Source organism: Nomascus leucogenys, chromosome 13 (genome assembly GCF_006542625.1).
Source record: "Nomascus leucogenys isolate Asia chromosome 13, Asia_NLE_v1, whole genome shotgun sequence".
Taxonomy (NCBI): Eukaryota; Metazoa; Chordata; class Mammalia; order Primates; family Hylobatidae; genus Nomascus; species Nomascus leucogenys.
The window spans coordinates 34,543,685-34,556,200 of NC_044393.1; the positions used below are offsets into that span (position 1 = coordinate 34,543,685).

At 54.3% G+C, this 12,516-nt stretch overlaps 1 protein-coding gene and 1 gene segment (V, D, J or C); one reads left to right on the forward strand and one right to left on the reverse strand.

Annotated features, from left to right (window-relative positions):
* The window catches only part of LOC115838008, a 127,370-nt gene extending 122,632 nt beyond the window's left edge, over positions 1 to 4,738 (reverse strand).
* Positions 4,551 to 12,516, forward strand: part of SIRPA (signal regulatory protein alpha) — a 45,424-nt gene continuing 37,458 nt past the window's right edge. The window contains exons 1-2 of one of the 6 annotated variants that reach the window (XM_030826583.1): positions 4,551 to 5,060; positions 6,041 to 6,128. In XM_030826583.1, coding sequence (XP_030682443.1) covers positions 6,050 to 6,128 — 79 coding nt within the window. In that variant the 5' untranslated portion in view covers positions 4,551 to 5,060; positions 6,041 to 6,049. The other 5 variants (XM_030826587.1, XM_030826586.1, XM_030826588.1 and 2 more) reach the window with 5 other exon arrangements.

Below are 12,516 nucleotides of genomic sequence, written 5' to 3' on the forward strand. Positions count from 1 at the left end.
ACCAGAGGGATGGACAGACTAATCAACACGGAAGTTGGGGCCGGGCTTACAAAGGAGTCTCACCTTGGCTTGAATGGCAGTCTATTCAGCGGTTCTCAAAGTGTGATCCCTGAATCAGTAGCGTCAGTATCACCTGGGACCTTGTTAGAAATACAGATTTTCAGACCTTACCTAAGGCCTACTGAATCAGACACTCCATGGCTAGGGCCCTGGAATCAGTGTTTTAACAATCCCTCCAGGGGCTGTTGGTATCAGCTCACGTTGTAGAACCAAAGCTCTGATTCCTGTGCAGCTGTGGTTGGATGGAGGCCTGCGGAGAGGTGATTATGAAGCCGGATGGATTGAAGCACAGGCTCCTAGAGACCCACCTTCAAATCCAGGCTGTGCCAATTCCTTACCCTGAGATTGGATCATGGGCAGAGTGCTTCATTTATTTATTATTTTTACTTATTATTATTTTAGAGATAGGGTCTTGCTCTGTTGCCCAGGCTGGAGTGCAGTGGAGCAATCATAGATCACTGCAGCCTGGAACTCCTGGGCTCAGGCAATCCTCCCACCTCTGCCTCCCAAAGTGCTGGGATTACAGGTGTAAGACACCATGCCCAGCCCAGTTTTTAAATTTAATACATATTTATTGACAACCTACTGTTTACTGTTGAAGACCCTGGAGCTACAGCTCCGGGACAAAACAATGGCAGTGGCCAACACTTAGCCTATATTAACTCATTTAACCCTTACAAGAAACCTTTCAGGTAAGGTCCTATCATTACCCCAAAGGAAGCACAGATCATCAAAATAACTTGCCCCACGGGGCTAGTATGAGAGACCACTGGAGTGCAAGCCACTAGGATAAACTGACCTGGAGCTAGTTAGGGAGACAGACAAAATGCAATGGAGACACACAATATTAGCAGGTCGTGATGCATGCTATGAAGATGAAATAAAATAGGGAAGAGGGTATGGCATATTGGGCAGTGGTGGGGGTGACTAACAGGGTGGTCTGGCAAGGCCTCTCAAGGAGGTGGCATGTGAGCAGAGGCCTCCTGAAGTCTCAGCTGCCTCATCTGTAAAATGAGGGAATGATTAGCTCACCCCCCTAGGTGTGGTATGAATGTCACAAGTCTGTAAAGCATAGTAGATGCCGAACAGATGGGAATTGTTATTGTTTGGAAAACTGAGTTCAAATCCTGACTGGTTTGGCCACCCAGAGAGAGGGGCTGTTGTGAGCCTCGGAGATTACCCTTACTCTGTAAGGGCCGGAGGACATAGCAGGGGCTCGGTAAGGTCACTCCCATCTCCCATCCCCCCAACCCCACTTGCTCTCCAGCCTGGTGAGCAGCAACTCTTGGGGCAGTTGGTTTCCTGGTCCAGGCTGCCTAGGAGTCCACGCTGTTTTTATTTTTATTGTTCTGGCTCCACAGCTGAGACCTCTAACTCCAAATGGCTCTTCTTGCCCAGAAAAATAGGTCGTTGGCAGCCCCAGCTTCCTGGCAGGCCTGCCTGCTGATGCCAGCCCAGGGTTACGGGAAGTGGGGAGCAGAGCACAGGCAGGGCTGGAACCAGGTGAAGCTGGGCTGTGCAGGTGCCAGCGTGCCCCACAGGGTGGCCCTGGTCAAGTCGTGTTCTGTCTCTCGGTGTGTTTCCTCACCTGTGGGAACCCCGTGGAGTTGCTAAGGCTTCAGTTAGATAATGTATCTCAAAGGGCCTAGAACACACAAGGGTGTCATCCACCCCTCTGCAAAGGCCAAACTCCAGATAGGCCCTGCCATGCCATCATGGCTGCTTTCACATCCTTGTCACTACTGACCCCTCGTATCGGAGTTTGTTATCCCTATTTCACAGATGAAAAGACTGAGGCTCAAAATTTTTTTTTGCCCAAGTTGCATAAGTCAAATTGGCAAAATCTTGGCTTCCAAGCCCCTGATCCTCTCCTTCTCATGCCCATTTGTCTTCTTCCCTTGACAACAGGGAAGGAATGTGATCTGACTTCTGTGCAAGGATTCCTCGGGCTGCTGAGTGAGGAATCGACAGAAGGCACAAGGTGGCAATAGGGCACCCAGGTGAGAGCGGCAGAGGCTCAGACGAGGGCGGAAGCAGCGGAGGTGCTGAGAAGTGGTTTGGCTCTGGTTGTGATGAGAAGGCCCAGCAGGCAGGATTTGCTGACAGACTGTGCCCTCTAGGAGTAAGAGGAAGAGTCAAGCAGCAAATGCAGGGATGCAACCACCCCTGGCTTCCCATCTCACCTCCTTGTTGAGACCTTCCTTGATCCGTTTTCAAAATTGCAATCTATCCCTCTTATCAGCACTCCTGGGCCTCTTCCCTGGCTAATTCCCCCCACCCCATAGCACCTATCCCATTTGACAAACTAAATAATTTACTTATCTTATCGATTCATTTCCTCCCACTAGAATGTCAGCTCCTTGAGGGCAGGGATTTTTATCTGTTTTCCAACTGTTGCATTCCCAGTGCCTGGCACCTAGCAGATGCTTAATAAATATTGTTGAGTGCATGAATGAGCATGTGTGAAGGCAGTTAGATTTTAATGCAGGGCAGCCCAGACCTCCTGCTGTGCCGGTGGCTGATTCATGTCAATTATCTGCCATAATCTCTCTGTGTGGCCTCAGACAAGTTGCCCCTCACATCGGTTTACCCACAGCCCGTGGGTCTCAATGGCTTCTCAGCCTTGAGGTTGGCCAAGGATGATTTTTATGTGGACAGAGAACAAGGGGCAGGGCCCCCTCCTGGGGGAGAGGTGAGGGAAGCCCTGCTGAGCGCCTTTGCCAAAGGTGCTATATATAAATAGCAGGTGGTTCAATTATTATCCTTCCCTAATCTCCAGTTTCCTAATCCCCCAGCAGGTTTGTGAGTGTGTATGTGTCTTGAGGAACAGTGAACAGCAGAGCCTTCTGGAAGTCAGGGCAGGAGGCTGCCTCTTCTCTGACTTCAGCAACCCCCATCTCCACTCCCACCCCAGATGGAGTCTGGTGACAGATTTTCCCAGGAGCCTCCCTGGTCACCTTCATGGTCTAGATCCGATGTGTCCTAAGAGTTGGAGACCTTCCCTGCTCCCACATCAGATACCAGGATAACCCCAGAACAATCTCCTTTCTCACTGGTGCCCAATTCCACGCTCCTCTCTCTCCAGTCCACCCTATGCTTGCAGAGTGGCCTTTTAGACACATAAATCAGACATGGCCCTCCCATGCTGAAAACCCTCTAGGGGTCTCCCAACTGCAGAATAAACGCAGGCTCTTTACCCAGGTGTTGGAGACCATCCCACCCTCCCCAGTTCTGCATGCTGCGCCTTTTCTCCTCCAGCCTAGCCACCTGAGGCCTTCCCCTCCTTGCGCTGGGCCCTCTTCCTGGAACACCTTTCTCCCCAAATCTTCGCCTTGCTGACCCTACTTGTGATTCAGCAACCCATGTCTCAGGGAGGTCTTACTGGCCGCCTTATCTAAATACGCTCACCCCTCTCCTTCTCTAAGTTCAATCTTCCGTTCTTCATTAATTATTTCTACTTGTCCACTTATCTGTCTCCCCTAGTAGAATATAAATTCCTCACGGACAGGGACCTCGTGCTCTCCCACACCCAAAGAAATGAAAATTCCCTTGCACTTCAAATGCTGCCCAGAACCCTGTGGGTTCTCAAGGACTGTCGTCAAACACTTCACTTATTTATCAACTGCTTATGTTGCACTTGGTATGTGCTAGGCTCTTTTTAACATGTCTTACAAATATTAACTCATCAAATCCTCACAATTGAGACTCACGCTGGCCTTGTCTCAGATGAAGAAGCTGAGGCACAGAAGAGGTAGGGTACTTTCCAGTCCACCCAGCTCATAACAGTAGCCAGGGGATTTGAACCCAGGGAGTTCAGCCCATGTTCTCAAGTGTGGCACCCTCCCTTCCCCCCTGCACAACAGCAGGATCAGGCATTTAACCAGGAGGCTTGGGGCAGGAGGGGAGGCAGTGGTGTTACTTTGCATAGGTCTTTCACCTGGGAATCGGGAATTCAAATCTTGTTTCTACCCCAAGCTTTGCTGTGTGGCCTTAAGCAAACCTATTCCTTCTCTGGGCCTCAACTTTCTGTCCATTTACAGGGCTGGGCCTTCTCTCACCTTGTGTCATTCCTATCCTCTTAACTGCCACTGTGTGAAGCAAAATCCTCTCCCATTAGCAGCGGGTCTTGAACTTGTGTTCCTCCCACAGTGCGGAGCCTTCTTCTGCCAGGTGACCACAACACTGGCACTCCCCATCACTGACCTGGCTGCTACAGGAACGGCGTTCCCTCCAGGAAAACCGGGGTTCTGTCCTCTCTAACCCCAAGCCTCTGGCCCCGGCTCCCCTTCCCCTCATCTTCCTCAGGGCTTGTCCTTCTCCTGGAACCCAGGCCTTCAGGGCCCCGCTCTCCCACATACGCCCCGGCCTGGGCCTCCCCACCCCCTCAATCCGCCCTCCACCACCGAGACACCTGGCCAGGGGGCTTCCACCTCCTTGGGAAGGCCCCGGCCCTTCCCCTCTGGTTCCCCGCCACAGCCCCCTTCTCGCTCCCTCTCCTCCCCGCGCCTCTGTTCCAGGCGGCACCGAAGTCCTTCCTACACACACGCTATTTTTGTACCATCACTCTCTTCTTCCTCTCCCCTTCCCCCTGCGTTCACTTACTTCCTTCTTTTCCTTCACCTCGGCCCGGCTCTGAAAGGATCGGGCCCCTCCGGCCCGCACCCACCCCCAAGAGGGGCCTTCAGCTTTGGGGCTCAGAGGCACGACCTCTTGGGGAGGATTAAAAGGCAGACACCCCCCCACCCCCGCGCCTCCACTCCCCGACTCCTTCGCCGCCTCCAGCCTCTCGCCAGTGGGAAGCGAGGAGTAGCCGCGCGGCCGGAATCCGGAGGCGAGGGGAGGTCGGCCGCAACTTCCCCAGTCCACCTTAAGAGGACGATGTAGCCAGCTCGCAGCGCTGACCTTAGAAAAACAAGTTTGCGCAAAGTGGAGCGGGGACCCGGCCTCTGGGCAGCCCCGGCGGCGCTTCTAGTGCCTTCCAGCCCTCGCGGGCGGCGCAGGTCCGAGCCTGGCAGGGACGGGGAGGGGCAAAGCGGGACGGGTCGGGGCTGTGGACCAGCCGCGCGGGCTTCTGAACTGGCACATTGTCGGAGCCGGGGGCTTGTCTAGTCCCGAGCCCGAGCGGGCTGCGGCGGCTCGCGCGGCCGCCTTCCCGGGCAGCAGCCGGGTGCCCGCGCGGGGGTGCCGGGGCCCGGGCGCCAGCGCTGGGGGCGACGCTGCCCTCCCCGGCCGGGCGCGCAGCTCGCAGCCCTCGCTCCCTCCCCCGGGGCGCGCTGCTGGCGGGCGCGCAGGCGGGCGCTCCCTCGCAGAAAAGGTGCCGGCGGGGCCGGAGCCCCGAAGCCTCCCCGGGCGGCGGGAAGACGGGAGGAGGGGGAAGGGAAGGAAGGAGGGAGGGGGCCGGGCTGCCGGGAGGGCGGGGGCAGCGGTCGGGACTGCGGGCCGGGAGCGAGCCCAGCCGCCCGCGCCGTGTGGAGCCCGGGCGGGGCAGGTGGGCAGCGGCGGGGGCGGCTCCGCGCGGCCGGGCTCGGCCGTGCTGCCCCTCGCCCCTGCTCGCGCGGTCCTCTCTCCCGCGCTGTCTGTCTCGATCTGCGCGCCGCCTCGCTCACTCCTCGCTCGCTCGCTCTCCCCCTTTTTCTCCCCCTCTCGCCTCTCTGTGTCTCTGGCTCTCTGCCTGGCTCCCTTGGGTCTGTTTCTCTCTCCTGCCGCCTCTCTCTGGCCGCCTCTGGCTTTATTTCTCGCGCGCTTGGGGTCTCTCCCAGTCTCCGTCTCTCGATTTCTCTTGGGGGGCGGGGAGGGGGGGGGTCTCCAAAAACCGCGGCGGCGGCGGCGGCCGCTCCTAAGCCGCTCCAGGCGCCCGTTCCGGAGTCGGGGGGAGGCCCAGCCGGGAGGGGGGAAGGGGGGGAGCCTTAGTCATTTCCCCGCTCCAGCCTGCTCCCGCCCGAGCGCGCACTCACGGCCGCTCTCCCTCCTCGCTCCGCAGCCGCGGCCCATGGAGCCCGCCGGCCCGGCCCCCGGCCGCCTCGGGCCGCTGCTCTGCCTGCTGCTCGCCGCGTCCTGCGCCTGGTCAGGTAAGCACCCCCCGCTCCCCACCGCTGCACTCCCCAAATTGCGGACTCAGGCCTCTCAGACTGGCACTGGGACCCATTCGGCTAATGCCGAGCAGTAATAGGGGGAGAGACGCCTGTAACCAGGGTTATAGATGCAGAAACTGAGGCCCAGAGAGGGCCAGCGACATGCCCAAGGTCACACAGCCAAGGGTAGAACCCAAGTCTCTTCTATGAGAGTTTGTCTCTGTGGACTCTGGCTCTCTGCACTGTGCTGGGCACTGAGACAAAAGAGCTGAGTTGCTTCACTCAGCCCCTGCCCAGTCCAATGGGGAAGGCTGACTGACAGTGGCTTTCAGAGCAGGGCCCTCCAGCTTCCCCAGAATCTCTCCCCATGGACATATGGCTTTCCACATGTTTGACTTCAGGGTGTGAGGGGAGGAGGTGAGGGCAGAGGTCCTCCCAATGCTGCCTGGAATGGAACAGAGACAAGCTATTGCAATTAGGGAAGAGTGAGCCCTCCCTCTAGTGCGCAGAGTAAACCAGTGTTAGTGTGTGCCTGGGAGAGAGGGAACAGGGAGGCCGCGGTAACCCCGGAGCGAGCTGCCGCGAGCAACAGATCCTTATGTAAAAACACGGTGGATTGTCCCTGTGGTTGCTAAAGCCTCTCCCTGGTGGTCTTGCTCCTTGAGGCGCTCTCAGCTCCCACTTCCTCCTGCCTTCCCCGAGCTTCCAGGCAGCTCCCTGCAGTTCAGGTGCTCCGCGGGGATGTTACCTGTGGCTCTGAGTATGTCTTTCTGTTGGCCTACATCAAACACCTGGCTGTCGCCGGCAGGCGGGCTCTGAAGGCTACTGTGCTTGTTCACCAAAGGGTGAGGTCACCATTCAGGAGTCCTGCTTCTTAAATGGGTTTTGCAAAACCATGGGTCTCCTGGGAGGGCACTGGGTGGGGGGCGGGGGGAGCAGAGAAATGGCATTAAGGAGTTGGGAGGGAGAGAAGAATGGGGATCTCGTTTTTTGTCGTCTTGAAACTGTGTTGTAGGCAGTGGGGTCTCTCTGTACCTCCCACCCTTGAGGAGGGAGGTAAAGATGAGCTCAGTGTCCAACACCCCCTTTTGCGTTTGACTAGAGATGGTAACCATCTGATAGCAGGGAGAAAGGGAGAACTAGAAAAGAGTGGGTGGAAGGAGAAGTAGGGGGTAGACAGCTGCTTCTCTCTGCCCTGCAGTTTCCCCTGAAACCCAGGAATTCACATGGGCATCCCCCCACCCCACCCCACCCTCCACCCCCAGTTCTTTTCAGTTATAGTTGGGTCCTTGCTGGGCGGAAGGGAGCACTGATACAGTTCACATCTGTCCAGTGAGTGACATCTCCTATCTGCTCCTTCCTGCCTGAGCCGGCCATTTGTACCCTGCAAAAGTCCGAGTTCCTGCCCTGCCATCCTTCCTGGCCTGGAAATGCACAAGCGTCACTGACAAGTGCTTAATTTTCCTGAAGCAGGGAATTGGGCCCGAGTTAATTTCTAAATGTCTATTCCAGACCCTTCTCCGACCAGGAGCCTGTGGTTCAGTCCCTGGCAAATGAGCAGTGACGCTGATTAGCAAGTGTTCAGATGGGCAGCCTGCCTTTCCTGGGGCACTGGCTGGGAACACCAACATCTTTCTTGTGAGCACATCTCCCGCTTTTGCCTATAAGAACAATCTATAAAATGGTAAAGATTGGGCCATAAAACTTCCGTTCCAATCCATTCAGCATCAATAGCCTGAAAAAGTGGGAGCAGCAGAGGGGCCAAGATTAGCTTTGAAATAAATAAATCTTAGGAGGTAAGAATGAATTTCTTGGTTGAGGGTGGTGGGGAAGGGATGGGGTGCGACCATCATAGCTCAAGCCTCCCATCATCCTTCAGTCTCTGTTTTTCGGGGTCCTGGTCACACCATGGGCCTGGGCAGGGAAGTCACCTGGTTTGGCCGAAGGATGGGGCCTCAGGCCCCTCCCCATATTGCTCCAGACATGGAATTTACAACAAAGAAGTAGAAAGACAGGATATGAGGGTAGGAAGGTACAAGGAGGCAGTTGTCCAATTTTCTAAGAAAATGGATTTGTTCGAGTGAGAAACTAAAATGTCAGGTTTAGGAAGGCGGCTTTGGATTGAATGACTACTGGTGTCTCAGGCAGAACTGTCAGCCTGGGAGGTGTCACATGATTCCTGTGTCTTCACATGATCACTGTTTTTGGGGGGGTGGGGCCAATCATGTGAATTATCTTGGGTGGGGGAGGCAAGAGAAGAAGTTTCTAAAGATTGCTTTTAGCACAAATGCTGCCAAAGGGAAATTCTAAAAAGATCCCAGTGAAGTCACCAACCTATGTTTTTGGACCCAATGTGAGGCCTGTTTCCTAAAACAACTGCACTGAGGGAGATTCTGAGGCTGGGAGAAGGGCAAGGGACTGGGGCCTGGGGACACCTGGCACCTGATTTTGTGTCAGCAGGGCCTGACGTTGAACCCGCAGGATGTCTGCTTGGCCCCAGCTACGCCTTGAGACCTCTGAGTCACCCCCCAGGCCGACCTCAGATAAACTCCCATTCATTTCTTCTCTCTGTCCTGGAGGAGGCCAAGCCAAGTTGCAGTTCAGGCTCTGGGGAGCAGCGGGGCCCCCCCAGTGAAGCCCTGACCCTTTGGTAGAGGGTGGCATTCTGGGGGCTCCTCTGTACTTTCCTAAATGGTAAAGTTAATCTCACTTCCTCTTTCGTAAGAAGAGAAAACGGGGCGGGAGTGCTTTGGCTCAACACGCTCAGGCTGTTGGAAGTTCCTTTAAAGCCATAGTTTTCTCTGAGTACTTTCTGGCCTTTACTAACCCCTTGGAAACTCACGGTAATTCATGTCTGTACTTGCAGTCATGCAGCACCTATGAAGTGCTGGTGTGAACCATGTGTTGAGAGAAGGGAGGAAAACCAAAACCAACGTTCATTAAATAGTTAACGGCATTCCAGGCTGGATGCTGCTCCTGCATCTTCTCATCCGCAAGACGTGAATTGGCTCTTATCCCCATTTTGCAGATGCGGAAAATCAAGTCCCAGACTGGGGAAGTAACTTATAAGTGATAGAGAGGAGCCAGGATTTTGGATGCTGGCCTTCCTGCTGGGTGGCTTCTAGGGAAGAAGTTCAATGACTTAATCAGGATGATTTAGTCCAAGCTGGAGAGGGAGTGAGAGAGGCCACTCTCTGGGCTTGGGTGGAGGATTGTGAAAGAGTTCTTTCTCTGGGCAGAAGGTTTTGATGAAGTCACAGGCATTTGTCTGAAAGCCTGCTGAGGGTGGAAATACTGACAGCCCCTTGGTCCTCACCAGTAACAACACATGAGGGGTGATGTGGCTCCTGTAAGAGCCCCCCATCTGGGCTGCTGAGCTCTGGAGCCCCCAGAGCTGGAATATTCCTCCCTGCATCTTCCTGGTGCCCTTTGCGACAGATGGAGAGGGGGTGTGCGAGAGGAAGGGAGTCTAAAAGTGTTGTACGGATCCCACACGCGCTCGCTTGCTGCTTCCAATGGCTCCGTGCGACAGGTTATTTTCTTATTTGTAGTCTTGGACTGACGGAAGGTTTCCCCCCTCTCTCTCTTTTTAAATGTGCTCAGATTTCTGGCCTGTCAACACAACTCAGATCATGTCACTCCCCAGCTCAAAACTGTTGAGTGGGTCCAAGTTTTCTTTAAAAAAAAAAACAAAAAAAAACACAAAGCTGCCGTGAGGCCTGGGCTTCCTCCCTGCCAGGCCTGATTTCCAGCCACATGTTTTCCAACAAGCTGACCTGTTGAGATGCTGCAGGATAACCAGGCTTCCTCCCTGCAGACCAGAGCTTTGCTGGCTACTCAGCCACACGAGCACCCCAAAGACCCTGAGAAGCCCTGCACTGTAGAATCCCGAGCTGGGTCACATTTACTCCAGTGTTCCCTGAACATATGAACAAGAGGTGTTTGATTTGTAGAACGCCCATTAGCATGCGGCCTCTCTCCGTTTGGTAAATGGTTTTCTACAGATCCATGCCCTCAGCTGAACTCTCAGCTCTGTGCCTCGGCCCGTGCTGTTCCTGCCATCACAAATGCCCACCCTGTACCTCCTTGTCTTCCTATGTCTGAATCCTGCTCATCTTTCGCGGTTCAACTTAATGTGCCTCCTGAGGGGGGGTCAGAGGAGCCTCTCCACACAGACACACAACCTAGCCTAGTGCTAAGATGGTGCTAAGACCCCTGGGTTTTGATCTGAGTCCTGCTACTGACTTGGACAATTGGCAGAAATCTCTGTCTCATTTTGCTCGTCTGTCAAAGAGGAATGGTATTAACCACTCTACTGCAAGGATTAAGTTAATTAATGCGGGTATAATGCTGGAAGCCATGCCTTGTATGTAGTAAGCACTCAGTACATATTAACCAGTGTTGTAATTAGCATGGCTTTATTCTGGTTTGATTCCTCATTTATAACATTGGGACGGATTTTCATAAAGCATCTAACACAGTTGCTTACACATAGGGGGTACTTAAAAAACAGCAAAGGCTGTTCAGTGAACAAATGTCCTTCAGCTTGATATTTTCCTTGTAGCTTTTTTTTTTTTTTTTGAGACAGAGTTTTGCTCTTGTTGCCCAGGCTGGAGTGCAATGGCGTGATCTTGGCTCACCACAACCTCCGCCTCCTGGGTTCAAGCAATTCTCCTGCCTCAGCCTCCCGAGTAGCTGGGATTACAGGGATGCGCCACCATGCCTGGCTAATTTTGTACTTTTAGTAGAGACAAGGTTTCTCCATGTTGGTCAGGCTGGTCTCGAACTCCCGACCCCAGGTGATCCACCTCCCAAAGTGCTGGCATTACAGGCTGAGCCACCGCACCACCCAGCTGTCCTTCTAGCTTTTATGCTGTTGGAGGATGGACAAGTTGAGTAGAAACCCAGGCTAGAGTGATTTAATTGCCTGCTACTAGGGACTGAGTGCTGTGGGCACAGCCTGCCTCTAGGTGTCTCTATCTGGATCCACGGGTCTGCAGTTGTGGATTCCCGGACCTGCAAAGCTGTAGGGGGCCTGAGAGAGCCCTCTGTGCTTTCATCCAGTGCCTTATTGTGCGGCCAAAAGAACAGAGAGAAAAAAACTGGCCGGGCCCACGCAAGAGATCCATGGCAAGGCCCGGCTGGAACGCCAAGCCTCCTGTGGTCCAGGCCAAGGCTTTTAAAAACTGGGCTGTGCTGGAACTTTCCACTGTTTCAGCCAGAAATCTGACAGGATCCCGAATTCTGTGGGAAAACACTAAAGTAATACTAATAGGAACCATCTGGGTTCTCTGCTTCCTGGGCTCAGCACTTGGTGTGTGACCCTGGTGGTACTCACGGCCACCTGGTGATGTGCATCGTTATCTTCAGACCCCTTCGATCCGTGAGGAAACTGAGGCTCTGAGTGGTGAAACAGCTTGCCCAAGGCCACACAGTAAGCGCCAGATTTGGATAACCACTGTCAGCCTAATCACAGAGCCTATGTGGTTAACTGTTGTGCCATTCCTTAGCCGTCACTGAAGCTTGCTTGACAGGTAGGGAAACTGAGGCCCAGTTGTGCTGGCACCCTGCTCCCTTAGTGCTCCTTTCGTTTTTTTTTTTCCTTTTTTTTTTTTTTTTTTGAGACGGAGTCTTGCTCCATCGCCCAGGCTGGAGTGCAGTGGTGCGATCTCGGCTCACTGCAGCCTCTACCTCCTGAGTCCAAGCAATTCTCCTATCTCAGCCTCCCCAGTAGCTGGGACTACAGGCGCACACCACCACGCCCAGCTAATTTTTGTGTTTTTAGTAGAGACTGGGTTTCACCATATTGATCAGGCTGGTCTCAAACTCCTGACCTCAGGTGATCCGCCCGCCTCAGCCTCCCAAAGTGCTGGGATTACAGGCGTGAGCCACCGCACCTGGCCTCCTCTCGTATTTGTATCAGTGCACCTTCCTACGAGGTGGGGGCAGTGTGTGTCCCCAAGGTGTGTCCCTGTCCCCATACTAGAGAAGGAAGCCTCTATTTTCACAGCTGAAGCTGCTTTCCTGTTAACTTCTGGTGTTCCTGGGGTGGGTATTCTGATGAAGCCCTCCATGAGATGGATTTTCCCTGCCACGTGTCTTGCCAGGCCCTCAGTCCAGAGAGATGCAAAACAGCTGAGGTGGAAGTCGGAAATGCTGCAGAATTGGTCCTTTGTGTCTAAGATTTCCTGGCACATTCATTTGGGGGCGCAGGGTGTTAGATGGCTGCAGATTAGCGCCAAGAGCCCAAGGAGATCAGGTGCTCGGATCAGGAGGGAGATTGGAAGCTGGTTGTGAGCGATGGGCCTCCCAGCCAGGAGGGACGGCTGGAGCAGGTGGGCGGTGATACCAGCGCCGTTTCTACAGCTCCATTCTTCAGGCCGAC